The following is a 22295-nucleotide window of genomic DNA, read 5'->3' on the forward strand; positions in this document are numbered from 1 at the left end:
ATGACAAGATTCAACAAAGCATCATTAATTTCACAAGATTCAGCATCGATAAGAGGAGCAATCGGAGTGCTAAGAAAATCATTGTTGTTGGTATTGGTAAAGTCACACAATTTAGTATTGTCTTGAGCCATCGTGACATGCAAGCAATCCAACACACGAGCAAACAAGAACCAAGCGAAAAAGAGGCGGACGGAAAGAGAGGGCGAATAAAACGGCAAGGGTGAAGTGGGGGAGAGGAAAACGAGAGGCAAATGGCAAATAATGTAATGCGAGTGATAAGAGTTTGTGATGGGTACTTGGTATGTCTTGACTTGTGCGTAGATTCCCCGACAATGGCGCCAGAAATCCTTCTTGCTACCTCTTGAGTACTGCGTTGGTTTTCCCTTGAAGAGGATAGGGTGATGCAGTAAAGTAGCGTAAGTATTTCCCTCAGTTTTTGAGAACCAAGGTATCAATCCAGTAGAAGACCACGCTCAAGTCCCACGCACCTACACAAACAAATAAGAACCTTGCAACTAACGCGATAAAGGGGTTGTCAATCCCTTCACGGCCACTTGCAAAAGTGAGATCTGATAGAGATGACAAGATAATATTTTTGGTATTTTTATGATAAAGACTAAAAGTAAAGAAAGCAAAATAAACGGTAAAAGAAATAGCTTTTTGACGGGAGATTAATATGATGGAAAATAGACCCGGGGGCCATAGGTTTCACTAGTGGCTTCTCTCAAGATAGCATAAGTATTACGGTGGGTGAACAAATTACTGTCGAGCAATTGATAGAATTGAGCATAGTTATGAGAATATCTAGGTATGATCATGTATATAGGCATCACGTCTGTGACAAGTAGACCGACCCCTGCAAACATCAACCGCTATCCAGCATGCATCTAGAGTATTAAGTTCATAAGAATGGAGTAACGCTTTAAGCAAGATGCCATGATGTAGAGGGATAAACTCATGCAATATGATATAAACCCCATCTTTTTATCCTCGATGGCAACAATACAATACGTGTTGTTTCCCCTACTGTCACTGGGATCGAGCACCGCAAGATTGAATCCAAAGCTATGCATTTCTCCCATTGCAAGAAAGATCAATCTAGTAGGCCAAACCAAACTGATAATTCGAAGAGACTTGCAAAGATAACCAATCATACATAAAAGAATTTAGAGGAGATTCAAATATTGTTCATAGATAATCTTGATCATAAACCCACAATTCATCAGATCTCGACAAACACACCGCGAAAGAAAATTACATCGAATAGATCTCCAAGAGAATCGAGGAGAACTTTGTATTGAGATCCAAAGAGAGAAGAAGCCATCTAGCTAATAACTATGGACCCGAAGGTCTGAGGTAAACTACTCACACATCATCGGAGAGACTATGGTGTTGATGTAGAAGCCCTCCATGATCGATGCCCCCTCCGGCGGAGCGCCGGAAAAGGCCTCAAGATGGGATCTCGCGGGTACAGAAGGTTGCAGCGGTGGAAATAGGGTTTTTGCTCCGTATCTGATGTTTCTGGGGTACGTAGGTATATATAGGAGGAAGAAGTAGGTCGGTGGAGCTACGAGGGGCCCACGAGGGTGGAGGGCGCGTCCAGAGGGGTAGGCGCGCCCCCTGCCTCGTGGCCTCCTTGTTGATTGCTTGACGTCTACTCCAAGTCTCCTGGATTGCTTCCGTTCCAAAAATAACTCTCCCGAAGGTTTCATTCCGTTTGGACTCCGTTTGATATTCCTTTTCTTCGAAACACTGAAATAGGCAAGAAAACATCAATTTGGGCTGGGCCTCCGGTTAATAGGTTAGTCCCAAAAATAATATAAAAGTGTTTTAGGAAAGCCCATAAACATCCAAAACAGATAATATAATAGCATGGAACAATCAAAAATTATAGATACGTTCGAGACGTATCAGCGCCCTACACCCTGGGCGCGCCTCCTGCCTCGTGGGCCCCCTGGCAGGCCTCCGATGCCCATCTTTTGCTATATGAAGTCTTTCGCCCTGGAAAAAATCATAAGGAAGCTTTCGGGACGATCCGCCGCCGTCTCGAGGCGGAACCTGGCGAAACCAATCAAGGGCTCCGGCGGAGCTGTTCTGCCGGGGAAACATCCCTCCGGGAGGGGGAAATCACCACCATCGATCCTCTCATCGGGAGGGGGTCAATTTCCATCAACATCTTCACCAGCACCATCTCATATCAAACCCTAGTTCATCTCTTGTATCCAATCTTTGTCTCAAAACCTCAGATTGGTACCTGTGGGTTGCTAGTAGTGTTGATTACTCCTTGTAGTTGATGCTAGTTGGTTTATTTGGTGGAAGATCATATGTTCAGATCCTTTATGCATATTAATACCCCTCTGATTATGAACATGAATATGCTTTGTGAGTAGTTATGTTCGTTCCTGAGGACATGGGAGAAGTCTTGCTATAAGTAGTCATGTGAATTTGGTATTCGTTCAATATTTTGATGAGATGTATGTTGTCTTTCCTCTAGTGGTGTTATGTGAATGTCGACTACATGACACTTCACCATTGTTTGGGCCTAGGGGAAGGCATTGGGAAGTAATAAGTAGATGATGGGTTGCTAGAGTGACAGAAGCTTAAACCCTAGTTTATGCGTTGCTTCGTAAGGGGCTGATTTGGATCCATATGTTTCATGCTATGGTTAGGTTTACCTTAATATTTCTTTCGTAGTTGCGGATGCTTGCGAGAGGGGTTAATCATAAATGGGATGCTTTTCCAAGAGAGGGCAGCACCCAAGCACTGGTCCACCCACATATCAAATTATCAAAGTAACGAACGCGAATCATATGAGCATGATGAAAACTAGCTTGACGATAATTCCCATGTGTCCTCGGGAGCGTTTTCCTTTATATAAGAGTTTTTCCATGCTTGTCCTTCGCTACAAAAAGGATTGGGCCACCTTGCTGCACCTTGTTTACTTTTGTTACTTGTTACCCGTTACAGATTACCTTATCACAAAACTATCTGTTACCGATAATTTCAGTGCTAGCAGAGAATACCTCACTGAAAACCGCTTGTCATTTCCTTCTGCTCCTCATTGGGTTCGACACTCTTACTTATCGAAAGGACTACGATAGATCCCTATACTTGTGGGTCATCAAGGTGATAAGGAAAGGAATGGTGGGGGAGCTAGGCGAGCAGACCATCTTCTTGGCCTTCCAGCTTGTAAATTCAGGGCCAAGAGTGTAGACTTCTGAGTTTTGACACGTTTGTGTTTCCAACACATTTTTTTTCGAACGAAGACGTTAGGAGCGTCCAACTTTAAATTAATAAAGCCATCAGACAACATCCAAACAAGGTTTTAATCTTACAGACCACACAACCAAAATACAAAGGACCATACTGTCCCAAATATGCGAAGATATGAAACCAGCCCGACACGGAGGCAGACCAAGATACAACTCAGGGAACATATAGCCAGTTTCGACACAAACTCAAATACCAAGAGGCTCAAACTGTCGAGGTGGTCCGGCGAGCCAAAGTCAGTGTGCTCTTGATCTTCTCCATGGTCTCCCTCATGCGCTCAGCATCACGCGGCTTCCCCAACGGTATCCACATCTATAAGAAAAGGTGACATTTGAAAATAATATCAGTGGGATGAGCGGGGAATTTCTTCTCTATCGCAATTTTGTTCCGGGTCGTCCAAAGAGACCACATCAATGCCCCTATGCAACGCCAAACTATCCTTGCGTTCGATCCCCGCTGGGACGAGAGCAAGGCAAGCAGGTCCCCACCGGAAAGGGGATTCCAGTTTTGACTAAACGTTTCTGTCACGTCCCTAGCCTTGCTATGCACTTGGACTAGCTTGGTTGCTGCATCATGTCTAAATTTCATTTAAAGTTGAATTGGGGATTGTTAAACCCTAGCACCAAATGAATTCAACTAGGTTCAAAATAAAAATATTTTCAATGAACCCAAAATGCCTTTCAAAAATGTTCATTATTTATGGAAAAAGGTTAAAACCTTTACCAGAGGTCATGCACATTTTTCCAAGCAATTTATGGTCTTTGAATTAATCCATATTGTATTTGAATTGGGGCATTTAAATACTATTAATATTTTCTAATGCTCCAACAATTCTGAAAATAGTTAAGGGCCTCTGTAATAATTCATTTAATGCCCACAATTATTTTCAGGATTTATTAAAATGATTTGGGCTATAAACTAAATCAAAACAAAATAACAGAAATAGAAAACAGAAACAAATCAGAGAGAGAGAGAAGTGCTTACCTGTGCAGCCCACCAGAGCCGGCCCAGCTCCTGTGCTGGTCCAGCACTGTGCGGCCCAGCCCACCGCAGCCGCCACCGTCTTCAACCTCCTGCCAGTAGGCAGGAGGGCGTGTGCTCGCCGCACGCGCGCGCCACCTGCACCCTGCCTGGCTGCCCCCTCGTTGCCCTGGGCGCCTCCCGCGACGCCACGCACACCCCTGCCCCTCTCACTCTCTCTGGACCCCTCCTCCTCCTCTGCTCTCCCTTCCTCTCGTCACCGAACGCACCTGAGAGCGCCGCTCGCCGTAGCCATGACCACCGGCCACCCCTTGTCCCGTGATCGTGCCCAGCAGCTCCGCAATCGGGCACCACATCCCCAAGCCGAAGGAAACGAGCCGGAGGACTTTGCTTCGTCGCCAACGTCCTCGTCTTCACCGCCAGCGCCCGGAGATCGTCTCCGTCGATTCGTCGGTTTCCGTCCGTCCCCGAGGCCACTGACCTTCTGCGCCGCCTCCCTGTGAGCTCCTCATCTCTCCTCTTTGCTCGCCCCCTCCGTTGCCGTCCTCTAGCCATCGTTCCACAAGTGCCCGAAGCCCGGCTCCGCCGGCCATGACGCCGCCGTGGCCACTGTCACATAGAGCTGCAACCGAGCACATAGCCGTGCTCAGCGCAACGCCAGAAGCCCAAAACCCCCTCCAGCTGCCCCTGCCGTGCTTCGCAACACCGAAACCGCCGAGACCCGAACTCCGGCCGCCGCCTTGCTCGCCGCCGGCGCTGCTCCCGGCCACCCCGCTGCCTCCCGTCCGGTCCTTTGGATGCGGACGAGCAAGAGCTACTCCCCGGTGCCCTTAGCTCACCAAACCACCACCCGTAGCTCAAATCCGAGCCGAGCCGCCGTCGTTTTGGTCGCCGCCGGCAAGGCTCCGGCGACCGATGATGTGGCACCGTCATTAGCGCCTAACTAACCCCCCTAGAGTCACTGACAGTGGGCCCCGCCGAGCTAATTATTTTTAGTTAGGATTTAATAAGCCACATAATTAGCACTGTTACACTGACAGATAGGTCCCACCAGTCAGATTTGACTTTGGTCAATGCTGACATCACCCTGACGTAGTGCTGACGCAGTAATTTAATTACTGGAATTATTCTTATACAGGAAATTCCAGAAAATACTACAAACTTCTAAAATTCATAGAAATTCAACTATAACTCCAAATGGAATAATTTATATATGAAAAATGATCAGAAAAATCCAATCTATCCATCTGTACCATTTCCATGCATGTTAGAACAACTTATGACTACTGTTTAGGACAATTCAATTAAATGGCATTTAGGAAATCACATATGGAGTTTGAATTTGAATCTTTGATTCAAGCCAACTCCATTTAACTTGCTGCTAGTTGCATTAGCTCAAATCACAGCATATTGCCATGTCACATTCATGCATCATATTGTTGCATTGCATTGATTGTGTTTCCTCTCTGTTGCCGGTATTGTCCCCTCTCGATAGCCGTGATTCCGACGATGTGTTCGTTGACACTAATGAAGACTCAATGCTATCTTCAGAAGTGCCAGGCAAGCAAAACCCCCTTGTTCATTCCGATACAATCCCACTCTCTCGCTCCTGCTCTCTTTTACTGCATTAGGACAACAACGTTTCAACTGTTACATGCTGCGGTAGTTGAACCCCTTTCCTCTGCATGACCTGTCATTGCCACAGTAAATAGATGAAACCTACTAGCATGAGTAGGAGTTGTTTGAGCCCTGATGTGCCTACTCATCCATGCCTGTTTGTCATGCCTGCTATTGCTTAGAGTTGTGTCAGGTCTGATTCATCGGGAATGAATTGGAATGTGGTGAACATGTCCTACGGTGTGTGAGCTAAGTGTGTGAACACGATTTGGTAAAGGTAGCGGTGAGAGGCCATGTAGGAGTACATGGTGGGTTGTCTCATTGCAGCCGTCCTCAGGAACTGAGTTCTGTGTTTGTGATCCATGAACAGTTACTACCACACATTGGGTTCCGGTAACTCGGCCCCTCTCGGCTTATTAACCGCCTCGATCTCTGTCCAGGAGTTGCAACTAGTTTCTGGTGTTTGTAGGTTGTGTTAGTAGTCTACCAAGTGGTACCCCGTACAGGTGGGCTTGGGACAGACTAGGCACCGTGGCACGGTGTACCAAGCGTAGATCCATCCGTCGAGGTGGGCTTGGGAACCATGTTCACATCGTTTGGGGCCGTGAGCGACACCCCGGCCGGATCTCCTTGCGGATGGAACCCGAATAGGCGATAAACCTGGACGAGAGACTTGTGTGGTTAGTCAGGTCGTGGCCGACTCCCTCGCCAGGCTTCCGCTTGAAGGTTGCCGAGGTACACGACGTGTACATGGTGGTAAGTGGCGAGAGCGTGTGTGAAGAAGTACACCCCTGCAGGGTTAATATGATCTATTCGAATAGCCGTGTCCGCGGTAAAGGACTTCTGGGTTGCCTGTACAGTTCATAGACAAGTGAAAGTGGATACTCTAACATGCGCAAGATAAGCGTGAGTGCTATGGATGGCGTTCTCGTAGGGAGACGGGAGCGGATCCATAGTGGAGTATTGATATGGTGAATTTGTGGACTCGTGTGCGCCACCTCAAAAGAGTTACTTGCAGTCGTAGTTCAGGATAGCCACCGAGTCAAAGCTGGCTTGCTGCAGTTAAACTCCACCACCCCCTTTGTTGATACCGATGCATATGTAGATAGTTCTGATGTAAGTCTTGCTGGGTACATTTGTACTCACGTTTGCTTATTTTATGTTTTGCAGAGAGACGTCAGTCTCGCTAGTAGTTCCGTGTGGACTTCGAAGTTTAGCTTGTTACCTCAGCTACGATCTTGTGCCCTCGGCAGGATCTGGTAGATAGTCAGGCTTCTCAGCCTTTTTCATTTGTAGATGTCTGTACTCAGACATGTTAAGCTTCCGCATGTGCTTTGACTTGTATGCTCTGAATGTTGGGTCATGAGACCCATGTTTGTAATATCTCGCTCTTCGGAGCCTAATGAATAAATACTCTGAGTCGTAGAGTCTTGTTGTGATGCCATGTTGTATTTGCACATATCGAGCATATTGTGTGTATGATTGAAATGCTTGGTATGTGTGGGATCCGACAACCTAGTTGTTTATCCTTGGTAGCCTCTCTTATGGGGAAATGTAGTCTTGTGCTTCCATGAGCCATAGTAGTCCGCTACAGCCCGGTTCACCGGAGTCCTGCTAGTCCAGCACTACTGCTCCGGAACACTTGACTGGCCGGCATGTGATTCACTTCGTTCCTGTGTCTGTCCCTTCGGGGAAATGTCACGCGGTGACATCCGGAGTCCTGCCTAGCCTGCTACAGCCCGGGTTCCCGGAGTCCTGTTAGCCCAGAGCTACAGCCCGGATTCGCACGCTGCTGACCGACAAGCTCGATGTTGATTCATGTATGCCTGTCCCCGTAAGTTAGTGCCACTTTAGGTTCACGACTAGTCATGTCGGCCCGGGTTCTCTGTCATATGGATGCTAGCGACACTATCATATACGTGAGCCAAAAGACGCAAACGGTCCCGGGCCATGGTAAGGCGACACCCGTGGGAATACCGTGCGTGAGGCCGCAAAGTGATATGAGGTGTTACCGGCTAGATCGACTTGGAATCGGGGTCCTGACAGTTTCTCTTGCGACGCTCCACACAAACCTAGCTAGAAAGCACCTAAAGAAAACATGGTTCACGTTCTCCCATAGTCCGCAAACGGCACAAGAACCATCAGCTGGCCCGTTGCATTTGGCCACGTTATCCGACGTCGGCAAACGGTTATGAAACATTTGCCACATAAATATTTTGATTTTGAGGGGCAGTGCCGCCTTCCATAGCCCCCTAGCTATGTCGAGCGAGTTGCCCTCGGTCATTTTATTGTAAAGAGACTTGACCGAAAACTTTTGAGAGGCAGCCAGGCTCCATGTGACAGCATCAGCCTCCAGACTGAGTTGTCGGCCGTCTAGCGAAGCCACAAGATTGGCCCAGCTTGCTTCCTCAGCCGGGTCGAGTGAGCGCGTGAAGTGAATCGCTGGGGGTGTAACCTCAGGGCCTCGCCCACCAGAATATTAGTGTCCGTGGCGAGTTGAAAGATTGCAGTGTGTGATTGCCACAACGACATCTGACCCAACCAACTATCAAGCATGAACCATGTGGACATGACGTTATTTACGTTAAAATGGCCCCCTGCCGAGAAAGCCGGTCTAACCGCTTGGATCCCATTCCAAAACGTAGAGTCGGACGACTTGGCCTTGAACAGGTTCCCGTCCGGGAAATATTTTGCTCGAAGAAGATCCGCCCAGAGTCCTGACTCATTTTGGGCAAGATGCCACCACCATTTGGTAAGAAGAGCAACATTCGTTAACTTGGAGTTAGTAATCCCCAAGCCTCCGAATTTTTTTGGCCTACATACCGCCGCCCACTTGACCAAATAGTATTTGCGTTTAATTCCGGTTCCTTCCCAAAAGAACCGGGAGTGGGGTGTGTCAAGTTTTGCGTGGACACCATCCGCGAGAAGAAACACTCCCATTGTAAAGAGAGGCAGTGAGGAGAGGCTAGAGTTTGTGAGAATCAATCTAGCCGCTGAGGATATGAACCTCACTCTCCACAGGCTTACCCTATTGGACACTTTTCCATATAAAGGTTCCCATTCAGAGATTGACAACTTCCGATGTGAGATCAGGAGGCCAAGGTATTTGACTGGGAAGCCCCCAAGCTTGCAGTTGAGTAAATTGGCCACCCGCACACTGTCCCGATCGTCCATCCCTATGGTGATGACTTCGCTTTTTAGGAAATTAATTTTCAGCCCTGATAAAATCTCAAAGGCAAGGAGCAGCTTGATCGAGGCGATACTATGGTCGTCTGGCTCAAAGAGGAGCATCGTATCGTCCGCGTATTGCAGGTGGGTCACCCCACCGGGGATGAGGTGGGGCACCATCCCTTTAATGTGACCCGCAGCCCTTGCCTTGGTGAGCATGGTTGACAAGGCATTCGCAACAAAGTTAAAAATGAGCGGGGAGCTTGGGTCTCCTTGATGGAGTCCCCTTTTATTGCGGAAAAACTTGCCCATTATGCCGTTTATCGTGACCGCCGTATGCCCGCTACTGACTAAGTGCATGATACGATGGACGAAACCTTCCTCAAAACCCTTTTTGAGGAGGACCTACAAATTCCCAGTTCACCTGGTCGTATGCTTTTTCGAAATCGAGCTTGAGGAGAACACCCTTCCCCTTTGTGTGCTTGAGTTCGTGGACAATATAATCTCCAGTAACGCGATTGGCCTTTCTAGGATGTTATGGTCCTTCAGAAAGGCGGTCTGGCTTTTGCTAATCACTCGTTGCGCTATAGGCGCCAAGCGAGTGGCGTACGCTTTCGCACACACTTTGAACAGAACGTTTACGAGGGTGATCGGCCTAAACAATTTAATGTTGTCCGCGCACTTAACCTTACGGATCAAACTAATAGCGCCGTAGTTGAGGCGGGACAAGTCAACCGTACCCATGGCAAATCACCCAATGCTGAAGACAGTGCTCGGATCCTAGCACAAAATGCAGCATGAGGATTTCCTGGGATGCTTGGAAGCATCGACTCCATGCATTGGAAATGAAAGAACTGTCCATTTACTTGGTAGGGGATGTACAAAGGCGTTAAATGCGGGTTGTAATGTGGTACTTGAGGCAATGGCCACATAGCGTAGCATGGTATAATAACTTAACTGTATAAAATGCTGAGACAAGCAAAATCCTCAATAGTTATTGTTCAGTAACGACTCACCTCAACACTGCTCCATCAGTAGTGCATTATATATAGTACTAGTGCTACAAACAGGACAAGAACAAGAAGCAAGAATGGAACTCCGGATCCTACAGCTAGCCCCCGACGCTACATACATCATATCATATTCATTCCAACAACTTGAGATGCTCAAGCCTAGCAGCAGCACAAATAAAGGTATTCCACCATCATTAATTTATATGCACACGTATATCAGTACAAGAGTAAGAGTCACACTTGGCAATCGTAAAATCGAAATGTATGGGAAGGGTAACTTGAATTTGCTGCGGAGTAGAGACATCTTCTTAACACAATATAGATAGATCCACTGGGGCTGGGTTAGCAGAAAATACCTTTGGAATGAGCTGAGAAGGGCCTAAGCTTTGTACTCGTGAACATGCAGCTACTTAACTTGGTTGATGACCATTAATATTTGTTCCCTTCCCTTTGATAACAGGACAGCCGAGCCCCCTGCAAGAATAACAAGGTGTAAAGAAATCTGCCGGCACAACTTCAAGTTTAACTAACAGCAGGTAGCTTCACAAGGAGAATGGAACAAGAGTTTCAGAAGTGAAAGGTCCAATATAAATCAGGTCACATAAGAAATATTCTACTTTCTGGAGAAAGTGTAACTAACGACCTAACTAACTAAGTAACCGTGCAAACTTAGTGGATCTAGAGTGGCAGGCATCTTGGGTTTCACAGCAAGACCTTAATTTTCAGTTGTTGCGAATATGTGTCCTCCTTTCAATTCAATGGCCCCGCCCGGATAACCTTGTCCCGTCCTCTCCTCTTTGAAGAAAGAAACATGCCTCAACTTGTACGCAGCTGTCCTTGCTTACAAACCTATCTATCTAAATTGTGTAGAAAAATGTTCAGTGTTGCCCATTCTAGTCCTACTGAACCTAGTATCTAAATTGCCTAGAAAAACAAATTCAGAGCATAGCCATCAACTTATGGTCAAATAAGTGGGGACAACGGCGGCTCAACAAATCTCTTTGCCCAAAAACATGACATTCGTTCCTCTTCTCGATTTTGAGCCAGAGGGATCACCGGCGGTGAGTGACAAGCCTCTATCGCCATTGACGGGGAAGGGAGAGAGCTCGTGTCGTCGTCTGCTCTCCTAGTATAGCATCTAACGGCTCACGTTCGGCCGCTCCAGGATGACGGATCGCGCGCGCCACCACATCAGCGATTAGGAAAAAAAAAAACCGAAAAACAACAACCGGATTGCCTCCCCCGCCAGTAGGGCCGCCACCACCACAAACGCTCGCCGGCTTCCCCACACTCGACTCGATAGTGGAGTGGATAACCGCATCTCCGTCGAGCACCATGGCCGCCCTTCTCCTCCCAGTCTCCTCCCGCCTCCCCAAGAGCACGGCCATCGCCTCCGCCTCCGCTCCCCGCCCCACACCGCGCTTCCTCTCCTTCCCCCTCACAACCGCCAAGGCTTGCCGCCGCCGCAGGGGATGTATCCTCGCCTCCTCTGCCCCGGCCGCGGCCGAGGCCCAGCCTTTCCGCTCCCTGGCCCCCTCCGAGACCACCGTCCTCGTCACCGGCGCCACGGGCTACATCGGCCGCTTCGTCGTCCGCGAGCTGCTCCGCCGCGGCCACCGCGTCGTCGCCGTCGCCCGACCCCGCAGCGGCGTCCGCGGCAAGAACTCCCCTGAGGAGGTTGTCTCCGACCTCGCCCCCGCCCGCGTCGTCTTCTCCGACGTCACCGACCCGGGCGCCCTCCTCGCAGACCTCTCGGGGTCGGGACACGGCCCCGTGCACGCCGCGGTCTGCTGCCTCGCCAGCCGCGGCGGCGGGGTGCAGGACTCGTGGCGCGTCGACTACCGCGCCACACTCCACACCCTCCAGGCCGCGCGCAGCCTCGGCGCCGCCCACTTCGTCCTCCTCTCCGCCGTCTGCGTCCAGAAGCCGCTCCTCGAGTTCCAGCGCGCCAAGCTCAAGTTCGAGGGCGAGCTCGCCGCCGAGGCGGCCCGGGACCCGGCCTTCACCTACAGCGTCGTCCGCCCCACCGCCTTCTTCAAGAGCCTCGGCGGCCAGGTCGAGGCCGTCAAGAAGGGCAACCCCTACGTCATGTTTGGCGACGGCAAGCTCTGCGCCTGCAAGCCCATCAGCGAGGAGGACCTCGCCTCCTTCATCGCGGACTGCATCTCCGACCAGCAGAAGGCTAACAAGGTTCTTCCGATTGGAGGGCCGGGGAAGGCCCTCACGCCGCTGGAGCAAGGGGAGATGCTGTTCCGGCTGCTCGGGCGCGAACCCAGGTTCCTCAGGGTGCCCATTCAGATCATGGATGGCGTCATCTGGGTGCTCGACGGATTGGCCAAGGTGTTCCCCGGGCTGGAGGATGCCGCCGAGTTCGGCAAAATTGGGAGGTACTATGCGTCGGAGAGCATGCTAGTGCTCGATCCCGAGACTGGGGAGTACAGCGACGACAAGACGCCGAGCTATGGCAAAGACACGCTCGAGCAGTTCTTCGAGAAGGTGATAAGGGAAGGAATGGCGGGGCAGGAGCTAGGCGAGCAGACCATCTTCTAGCTCTAGGCCTTCCAGCTTGTAAATTCAGGTCCAAGAGTGTAGGGAGGTAAGTGAGGCTTCTGAGTTTTGACTCGTTTGTGTTTCCAACACAATATACATGTTTTTTAGAAGGAAGACGTTAGGAGCGTCCGGCTTTAAATTACATCAAACGGAGTTTAAAAAGCAGAGTAGCGTATAGCAACACCAAAGCAGAGTAGCTGCGAGTCGTGACTGAAGCGCCGCCAAAGCAACATGCAAATTTTACGCAGCAGTTGCAGGCTCCATCATCTGTTCTTTCTGAAAAAATCTCTGTAGAAGAATTTGTTCCAGATAAGTATGCTTCAAATTATTTACCACATCACAGTTCTCTGACCGAGGCCGTTCTTTCGCATTCTGAAAAACATTGAGGCAGATGCAGTAACAGAAGTTCAGGATACGGATTTTGGTGTATCCGTTTATGCCTGTTGCTGCTGGTGATCTGTACTCACTCTTGTAACAGTTACTGCAGCCAGGATGCATCTATTAGCACATGACTCATTTCTGATAAATTCAGAGGCTTGCTCTTAATTTTGTTCTGATTTTTTTTACTAACATGCCAAACTGGTACCGAAATTGCTGTCATTCAAGCTAGGGGCTCTCAGTTGTCTTCACCCACGTCTCACTTGATACGATACAAATTATGATACAATATCACTGCACAAGACGAACTTTGTTGCGGAACTGATTGCTCATTAACTGAGCCCCAAAAGACTGAACAACATGAGCTGATAATTGTACAATACATATGGCTTGTTTGTGATAATCCCAATCCAGGAACAATACAGACAATTTAATACGAAATACTCAACGATCACACATTGGTTCAGCCAAACTGAGAGGGTGTATGCTGAAAGGGCGACATGATACACATGCATCAACCATAAGACCATAATGCCTTCGTAACTAGTTGTACTATTCTTCTTCTCTGGTGGCGTGAAAATCATGACGCGTTGTGACCTGCAAAAGTAACGCCAGAGCGTTGTCATCGCTGGTAGTAGTTTCATTATAATCGAATAACAGAGAATTAGAAGAGGGCACGAGGAAGAGGGGGGACTGCGTTACCTTGCATCCTTTGTGTCTCAGACCAACCAGCGTGCTCTCATTTGGATCATGACAAATAGCTGATACGAACCTGAGAGATGGAAGGTGCAGTAATCCATCTGGGATTTCTTCCACCAGCCTACAAACTCCAAATAACATGTAGAGTAGCTTCGGCATTGTCCCAACCTCCATTGTCCACTTGATAAAGGAACAGTCAAAAAGTTCTAACTCTTGCAGATGAGGGAACCCTTGGGCACCAGAGGACATTGTTCGGGATCTATAATACTTCAACTGCAGCACCACAAGACAAGGAAGCATCCCCAGGATCGGCATCGGGTCTTTTTCAGCTTCATCGCCACTAGCCATCATATGAAGCTCCCGTAGGTTTTGTGGAATTTGCACACGCCTTGGCAGAGAAATTTCTCCAATGTATACATGTCTTAAAGTAGGTATATCCCAGAGGGAGCTTGATACATTTATAAAATCTCCTACATCTATAGTTTGCAGATAAAGGAGTTTCCTGATTGAAGAAGGAACCACCACATCTTCACATCTTCTCAAGATCACGTGTCGTAGGTGAATGCACCCACCAATTACCTCAGAGATATTCTTTATCCTCGAATTCTCGACATGAAGAACTCTTAGGAACCTTAGCTCATGAAAAGATACTGATGAAAGTCCAAAGCCAAACATAGCTCTAAGATTAGGTGATGCCTGCAAGATCTGCCCACTCAAGTTTTGGAATGATGAACAATAGAATATCTGGTTATGAGATGATGATGCACCAGCTTGTCCTGCATTTCATTAGAGTCCATATATATGTCAGCAAAAAGCCACACACACACATTATATGAGTAATTAATATATTTAAGAAACGGTGTACAAATAAAAGAGAACACGGGAAGGTAGCTAACCACTAGTAGTTTTATAGATGACATCAAGGAAACCATCTTGTGTTGCTTTTTCTATGCACCAGTCACGTAGGATATTATGAATCCTTATTTCCTCAATCCATCCATATATACTGCTTGTTCTGACAACTTGCACCAAGCTTCTTTGAGCCAACAGAGTTACATACATACGAGCTGTTTTTTCTAAGGTATGCTTAGGTGTATGTGGAATGAAGCCTTCTGCTATCCATAGATTAATCAGAGCTGACACAGATATTATGTAATCCTCGGGAAAAGCAGCAAGATAGAGCACACAAGATCTTAAATAGTGATTTGGTAGGTCCTTGTAACTGCGAGCTATTATGCCTCGCATCATCTGTGTGTCCTTGGTTGATGGCCAACACAGTAGCACATCGGACCAGGATTGTGTGTTGAGATTCTTTGATAGGTAACCCCCTAAGACTGCAAGTGAAAGTGGTAATCCATCACATTTCCTTGTAAGCTTTCTTCCTAATTCTTCATATTTATCCAGATCACGTATGCCTGATCTTTTGTATGATGGTAAAGCTCTGTTACTAAAAAGTTCCCAACTTTTCTCTTCATCCAAACTCCTCAAAGCATGAATATGGGTTGGCATTTCAACATGATTGGCAACATCTCCTTTTCTTGTGGTTAGCAGTACTCTACTACAGTTAGCTGCATCTGGAAATGCCTTAATTGTTCTATTTGTTTGCTCCCATATGTCTGTTTCCCACACATCATCGAGAACTAACAAGTATCTTTTCTTGATGAGGATATCATGGATCTTCTTTCCCACCTCATACTCATTCATGTCATCAATTTTTGTAGACTGGTCTCCGTCACTCAGTATTTGCTTCAAAATCTCCTTTAGTAAATCAATGACCATGAGCTTTTGAGACACAGTCACCCAAACAAGTGACTCAAAGTGTTGTTTCACTCCAGATGAAGTGTATACTTTTCTAGCAAGTGTTATTTTTCCTGCCCCACCCATGGCAACTATGGAGACAACACTAAGCATATTTTCTCCCTCAACTAATGTATCTACTATTTCTTTGTACTCATCCTCAAAACCAACCATTGTAACATCATCCTTACAGTGCTGGTGCATAAGGCCACAATCTTCTACAGAATCATCCATAACATGACTATCCAAATCAATGTTCAAGCGTTCTATGCTCTGAAATATCTCGTCAAGCTTCCTTCTTATACGCTGAATTTCAACACCAATTTAATGAAGGGTATTCAAGTCACTCGGTAAGCGAGCATACCTTGAAATTGCTCCCATGAAGCCCTTCTTGATCATGTTTCTCTTCTTCATGTAATCTGCAGCTTCGATGACATTCTCAGCCTCATATGCAGCATCCCTGATCTGGCTCAACAAGATAGCAACTGTTGCATTTCCAGATCTTCGTTTTCTCTCAGCGTCTTTGAGGTAGCCACTAGTAGGAAAAGGGGCTTTTACCCCAGTTTGTAAGGGCCTTTTGTCCCGGTTTTCGAACCAGGACTAAAGGGTCGTTACTAAAGCCCTAACCCTTTAGTCCCGGTTCTTACACGAACCGGGACAGAAGGTCCTCCACGTGGCCGCTGCTGCCAGCCCAGGTAGGGGGGGCTTTGGTCCCGGTTGGTGCCACCAACCGGGACCAATAGGCAGGGCCTTTTGTCCCGGTTTGTGTCACCAACCGGGACCAATAGGCATCCACGCGTCAGCATTTCAGGGGCTGGGGTTTTTGTTTTTTTTTGAGGGGGGGGGGGGTTGGGGGGTTAATTTAGGTGTTTCATATATTGTGTTAGCTAGCTAATTAATAGAGAGAAGTGTCCTCTCTTATCTCCGTGCTTGGTCGACGCTACGTACTATATACGTATGGAGAGGACTAGACACGCTAGCCCTCTTTGAGAGGGCTCGAGAGTGGTTTATAAGCGCTGCTGCGCCCACCCTCTCGAGCTCCTCTCAACTGCAGGCTTTCGGGCCTAACCGTTCTCTTTGCCTGTGGGGCCTACTGGGCCTTCTGCGGGCCTGAATCCTGGCCCACAGATGGGTTTCAAGTCGTATTCAGGCCGTGGTGGGCCAGTAGGTGGCACAATTTTTTTCTCTGTTTTTTGTTTTCTCTTTTGCTTTATTTGTTTTGTTTTGTTTCTACTTACAACAAAAAACTTATTTATTTTATTTCTAATTACTTATGTATTTTACTTTAATTATTTTATTTTTATTTATTTTACTGCTGCTATTTTTATTTATTTTACTGCTGCTATTTTTATTTAATTTATTAAGGTTTATTTATTTTAGTTACTATAGTTTATTTTATTTTATTTTATTAAGGTTTATTTATTTTTATTTACTATAAAAAAAAGAACATAGATGCGCCTATAGAGAAAATTCAACCTAAATTCATAATAAATTTCTATGAAATTCAAAGATATTTACTGTCAATTTAGGTCAAATTCCCTGTATAAGGGCATCTATTTTCACTTTGAGAGGAGCTCAACAAGACAGAGAGGGACGGGCTTATAAACTGGTGTGAGCGCCCTTCGGTTGGCGAGGTGGGACTAAACACTGGCCGCAACTAGGACCAGCCCTTTAGTCCCGGTTTGTGGTATGAACCGGGACTAAAGGGTGATGGGCCAGGAGCGTGGCCCATTGGTCCCGGTTTATCCCACCAACCGGGACCAAAGGGTCCGAACGAACCGGGTCCAATGCCCCCACGAGGCCCGGCAGGCCTCTGGCCGCACGAACCAGGACCAATGCTCACATTAGTCCCGGTTCGTGACTCAACCGGGACTAATGTGAATATTGCCCTGTGACCAAAGCCCAGTTTTCTACTAGTGAGCCCTGCAGCCGCATCAGCTCATCTTTCAGGAAGGTCACTTCAAGGGTGACACCACATAAGAGACAAGTCTCCCGAACAGCAAGATTGTTCACGTTCCCTAGAACGATGCCAATAGCGGACTCGGCCATTGTTCCTCGCCAAGAATCAACCTGGCGTGAGCAAGAACAAGTGAGTAGTTGTTTTACCCACAAAAAAATTGCATTGAGAGAGAGAGAGAGAGTAACCAAGGGGATCGAGTGATGGAGGACGCTGCCTTGTCCACTTCAGTGCACCACTCCGCTCATCCGATCTGTCGAGAGGCGGCTTGTGCAGACTGCAAACCGCAAAGCATGGCAACTGTTAGAGTTGTGTCGAATATTATTGTACAAGTTAGGTTATAGTTGGACTTGGAGTCATACTGTGTGTAGACAGGCTAGAAATTGTGTCCTAATAGGACACTTGTATCCTAGGCATCTCATATATATGGGAGGTAGACACATGATGTAACCATGTCAACATAATAGCACGGGCACGCGGGGGAGCCGGCGCCCGGGCGGCCAGGGTGCGGTATTTTGACGGTGTCATGGGGAGGAGCGCCCGTAGTCATGTCCCGGGAATGTAGCCATATCGGTGAACCTCGTTAACAAATCTCGGTGTCGTGCCTCGTGTGATTGCTTGGTCCTCGGTAGATCGACGGAGTGCCTCAGATTATTCTAACAAGTGGTATCATAAGCAAGGTTCGAAAAGGTTGCGGGTTGAGGATGAAATTGATGTCAAAGTTGCAAGGAGCCGACGAATGTTTATGGTCGCGGAAGGTAGCGATCGGATGGAGCATCTTTGGCAAGCTTCGTCGGTGATCCGCGGCTGGTTAGGACGATGAGTGTGTTGCAAATTGATGGCACGGGAATCGAAGCAATCGGAATCAACTTGTGTGGCAGCGGCGGCGTGTTCTGTGCAAGGGCTTGGCCAGATCGGATTCATCCGATCGAGACGCGTGCAAGCGGCGACGGCGTAAACGTGGAGCAGCAGTGCTGCAAGGCGAACGCCACGCGGAGCTGGTGCGACGCGGTGTCACGCATGTGGAGAAGCCTGCTGGCCCGTGGCCCAGATGGGGATTTGCGGGGGGTGCAGCCCAGGAAGCAGGCTGAGCGTGGCTGATCCGGTGCGTAAGGCTAAAAGCGGAGCTAAGACAGGAGGCTGCCGGCTGCGTGCGTGTTGCTGTAGAAGGCAAAGGGCACGGATGCAACGAGATTTTGTTTGTGAAAAATAATGCACATGCGTAAGGCAGGAGGAAATCAATCAGCGAAGGAAACTAATCATATGGATATCTTTCATCTGGTAGCAATGACGTTGGCTGAGAAAACAAATCAACCTCAAGCATTGGAGTTTGTGCCAAGAGTATGGACCAAAGGATATTGTCTCGTGGTTGGATTTTACGGTAGGAGTGGAGTAGCTCGGTCGGCATAGCAGTGATGTTTGACGGTGTTGCAGAAGCCCATACAGCTAAGATGGCAGTTATATGATGGATGACAATTCGCGGGAGATGATTTGGAAGCCTGGAGCGCTTCGTGCCGGGATCATGCATACATAGGGCATCAAGCAATGTACGGAGATGTGCGGAGCGGACACGACGCAGGATCGATGGAGCATGGTTGCAGTCGAATAATTTCGGCTGGGTCGGATTGGACTGTCTGACGAATCGACGGGGATGTCGGTCAAAGCAGAAGACGGCGGTGTTTTCAGCGACGACGACGACATAGGAGCGTGATGCTGATGGTGGCTGACTTCTAGGGCGTGGAAATACGTGGTGCAAGCCTGAGGGCTTGTGCGGCTTCGACAAAACTATGGCGCAGGGTTGATTCAAGGCAGTGCACACATGAGGGTTTGAAATCGACGGAGCGCGGGGGTAGCATAGCGCAGCTACATGAAGTCATGTTAAAGGTGGAGCTGAAGTCTGATGGATGACTATGCTCTGTGCTGATGGAGGGGCTACGGTGTAAGATATCGGAGAATCGAAGCCTATTTCAGCGGGATAGCGAGACACACGTGGATCGGACTAGGTACCAGTGGTCTGATGGAGGCGTGATACTCGGTATCGGTTGGTGATGATCAGTGGTTATCTGCAGTAGGGGTTTGAGTGGTGTGGGTCCGCGGCCCTAGAGACTCGACCAGGACAGCAGAGGCTCGACGCGGTGATAGCGGCGAGGCGTGCGGTAAGCACGGGACACAGCGACAGACCAAGGCACTGGTGGTCAGACATATGGTCAGACAAAGTGTGCAAGGGTGCTGAAGCAGTGTTGAGGAGTACCAGATTCAAGTTGGTGACTGGGTCTATCGGTGCTAGTTGATGGACAAGAGTTGACCGTGGAGAATCTGAGAAAGTGGTGGAAAGTCTAAAATTGCCAAAAGCTGAGAGAGTACATGGCCGTATATTCTGTGGTGTTCATGCACATGGCAAAGTGCGGATGACAGGGCAGAAGGAGGCGGAGTGCTATAGCGGTGGGACATGTCAGAGACTATCCGGAGGCGGAGTGCCGGCGCCCGGGCGGTCAGGATGCGGTATTTTAACGGTGTCATAGGGAGGAGCGCCTGTAGTCATGCCCCGGGGATATAGCCATATCGGTGAACCTCGTTAACAAATCTCGGTGTCGTGCCTCGTGTGATTGCTTGGTCCTCGGTAGATCGACGGAGTGCCTCAGATTATTCTAACAGCAGCTGCGGAGGAGACTATGGCGTGAGAGAGATCGCCGGTCGCCGGTGGTGTATGTGGTTGGTTTAGGGGCACGGCCAGAACGAGTTGTGAGTCAACAAGGCCTCAGTGGAGGCAGAGGATTTGTTACTTCTCCTGTAAATTAACCAAGGCTGCTGCCTTCCCAAGAAAGGGTAGTTAACATTAATTGTTTTCATTTACCCTCCCAAGAGCATGATGCTTGAAACAACCGGTTAACTTTGTACACCAGTGTATGAGGCACAGAAACGGCTGGAAAGTTGTCGTGGTTGATTGGATCTAGCAGGTAAGGCATGTGATTTCTTCATGCTTGAACAACGTACCCATCTTATCTTAATAAACGGACTGTGAGTTTGTGAGTGGGTCGAGGTCTTTGCCTAGCCAAAACACGACGGTGGTAAGCATGTGATTTGATGCTTTTTAGCAGCCCACCTCAGTTAATTACTCCCTCCGTTTCTTATTCAACTTGGGTATTTTAGGGAGCTCACTCACTCACGCATCAAGGAAGAAAAGAAACTAATACGCAACCTAATCTGAAATGGATGGAGTACTACTTGTATGGTCTGAATGAACTAATTAAGTTGGCCGGTTGAATCATATCTTGCTATTAACAATTCTTTATAACAATTTTTTTAAGCTATTCTTTATAACAAATTGATATCACCAATTGGAGGCTTTTTCAAGTCTCCACGAATAGTTATTGATCTAGCCATTGGATGCTAAATCGATGGATGAGATTCAGTTTCACATAAAGCATTATTGGTTGCTCCAGGACTCGTGGTATACAGTCCCCCCTGCACACACACACACACACTCATCACAAAAGGAAATGAGAAAGATTCCACAAATGAAACCCTTGAATGAGAAGCCTGTTGTGTCTTCCCCTCGCTTGCAGGAAAAGCGACGAGGCAATTAAATGGTTTCAATTTGGCATCTCCATCATCTATCTGCATTATCTATAGACAGATCCATATGGTTTTTTTTTTGAAAAAGAAGGCTTACCCCTGGCCTCTGCATCTGAACGACAGATCTATATGGTGAGCCCAGGTTCTAGTTTAAACAAAAGGAACTCTTCCATCATGAATCTTTAAGTAATGGCAAATTTTAGCATTGTCCCTCTTACCTCTCCGTTTTACATGAGAAAAATGAGGGGTAAGAGGAAGTATGTTAAAATTACTCGTAAGTAATATATCTGCGAATGGATGAGTTATATCGGGACGCACTGATGAATAACTGACATTGTTCAGCTATAGTGAACTAGAGAAAACAAAAACTCTATTTAATGCGACCTATTTTACATTCTTTTCAGTAACGCTGAGATATGAAATTCAAGCAGTGACGTTTTAGGAAAACTTTCAGTTGGAAGCAGCACATAAAAGGATAAGGAACTACTCAATGAAATCCTTAATCTGGAGTTAAGCATCTATGTATCCTCCACTGCTGAAGTTGTGGAGTGGAGTAGTTTCAGACACACCAAAACAGAAAACCTCCTTTTAAAAAGAAAAAGATAAGTCGCTTGGCAAAACAGAGTTTACAAAGCAGAGTGGCATATCCATCCGTCTCGATGATTACTCGGCACGTTTCCAAATCATCAGCAAAGCCAATGGCTTCAGCATGCTGGTCGTCGGCCAAATCCTCAAGATTGCCTGTTCAAGCAACTTACATGTTTCCATGGCTATCTCTGATGCAGAAAGCACCATCAGTTCACCTCCTGGGGTTCAGCAGGTGGTCTGCAGCCTGCTCCAGCGCTCGGCATTTAGTTTTTTTTTTTAAAAGGAGGAAGACCTTCGGCCTCTGCATCTGGACGATGCATACAGCCATTTTATTAATTATTGATAGACTAAAGCCACCGTCTAAGCAACATCTGTCGCTATTCCTATCCAGTTGATGAAGGGGCGTTGAAAGTCTAGGCCTAATACCAAACAGACCTCGCAGCCAAATCTATCATCTAAGACTTGAGGTCCCAACTAGGACGCCTCCCGGGTATGGACACCCACCAGTCCGGTGTGCTCCTCAACCAGGACGCCTGCCGAGAATGAGGCCGCCGCAGCCACCTGCCACCAATCCATCTTCAGAGTTGTACTGCTGCATCTACCTTGCCCGGTCTAGCTGCCGCCGACGCCACCACGACGCCAGACAGCATCACCCTCCTGCGCGAGTCCATCTTCGCTCATCGGGCGCCGAGTCTCCACTG

The 22295-nt window shown here is 47.8% G+C and overlaps 2 protein-coding genes across 2 annotated transcripts; one reads left to right on the forward strand and one right to left on the reverse strand.

Annotated features, from left to right (window-relative positions):
- Positions 1 to 11094: 11094 nt before the first annotated feature.
- On the forward strand, positions 11095 to 12934 carry LOC109742416 (divinyl chlorophyllide a 8-vinyl-reductase, chloroplastic). The gene has a single exon (XM_020301503.4). The coding sequence runs from the start codon at positions 11385 to 11387 to the stop codon at positions 12597 to 12599; it is 1215 nt and encodes a 404-aa protein (XP_020157092.1). The 5' UTR covers positions 11095 to 11384; the 3' UTR covers positions 12600 to 12934.
- Positions 12935 to 13334: 400 nt separating this feature from the next.
- Positions 13335 to 17875, reverse strand: LOC109742747 (disease resistance protein RPP13-like). Its single transcript, XM_073502645.1, has 6 exons — positions 17388 to 17875; positions 15838 to 15938; positions 14741 to 15714; positions 14256 to 14452; positions 13680 to 13949; positions 13335 to 13574 (listed from the first exon to the last, which is right to left on the reverse strand). The coding sequence occupies exons 1-6, from the start codon at positions 17520 to 17522 to the stop codon at positions 13530 to 13532; spliced, it is 1722 nt and encodes a 573-aa protein (XP_073358746.1). The 5' UTR covers positions 17523 to 17875; the 3' UTR covers positions 13335 to 13529.
- Between the last annotated feature and the right edge of the window lie 4420 nt (positions 17876 to 22295).

This window comes from Aegilops tauschii, chromosome 6, assembly GCF_002575655.3.
Source record: "Aegilops tauschii subsp. strangulata cultivar AL8/78 chromosome 6, Aet v6.0, whole genome shotgun sequence".
NCBI classification, from domain to species: domain Eukaryota; kingdom Viridiplantae; phylum Streptophyta; class Magnoliopsida; order Poales; family Poaceae; genus Aegilops; species Aegilops tauschii.

Excerpts from the sequence above, each read along its gene's own strand:
- LOC109742416 (XM_020301503.4), top strand. The coding sequence starts at position 11,385 with ATGGCCGCCCTTCTCCTCCCAGTCTCCTCCCGCCTCCCCAAGAGCACG.
- LOC109742747 (XM_073502645.1), bottom strand. The coding sequence starts at position 17,522 with ATGGCCGAGTCCGCTATTGGCATCGTTCTAGGGAACGTGAACAATCTT. Across the intron at positions 15,939-17,387 it reads TGCGGCTGCAGGGCTCACTA|ATCAGGGATGCTGCATATGA; the intron begins GTAGAAAACTGG and ends TTGTTGAGCCAG. Across the intron at positions 15,715-15,837 it reads TTCATGGGAGCAATTTCAAG|TCATGTTATGGATGATTCTG; the intron begins GTATGCTCGCTT and ends TGATTTGGATAG.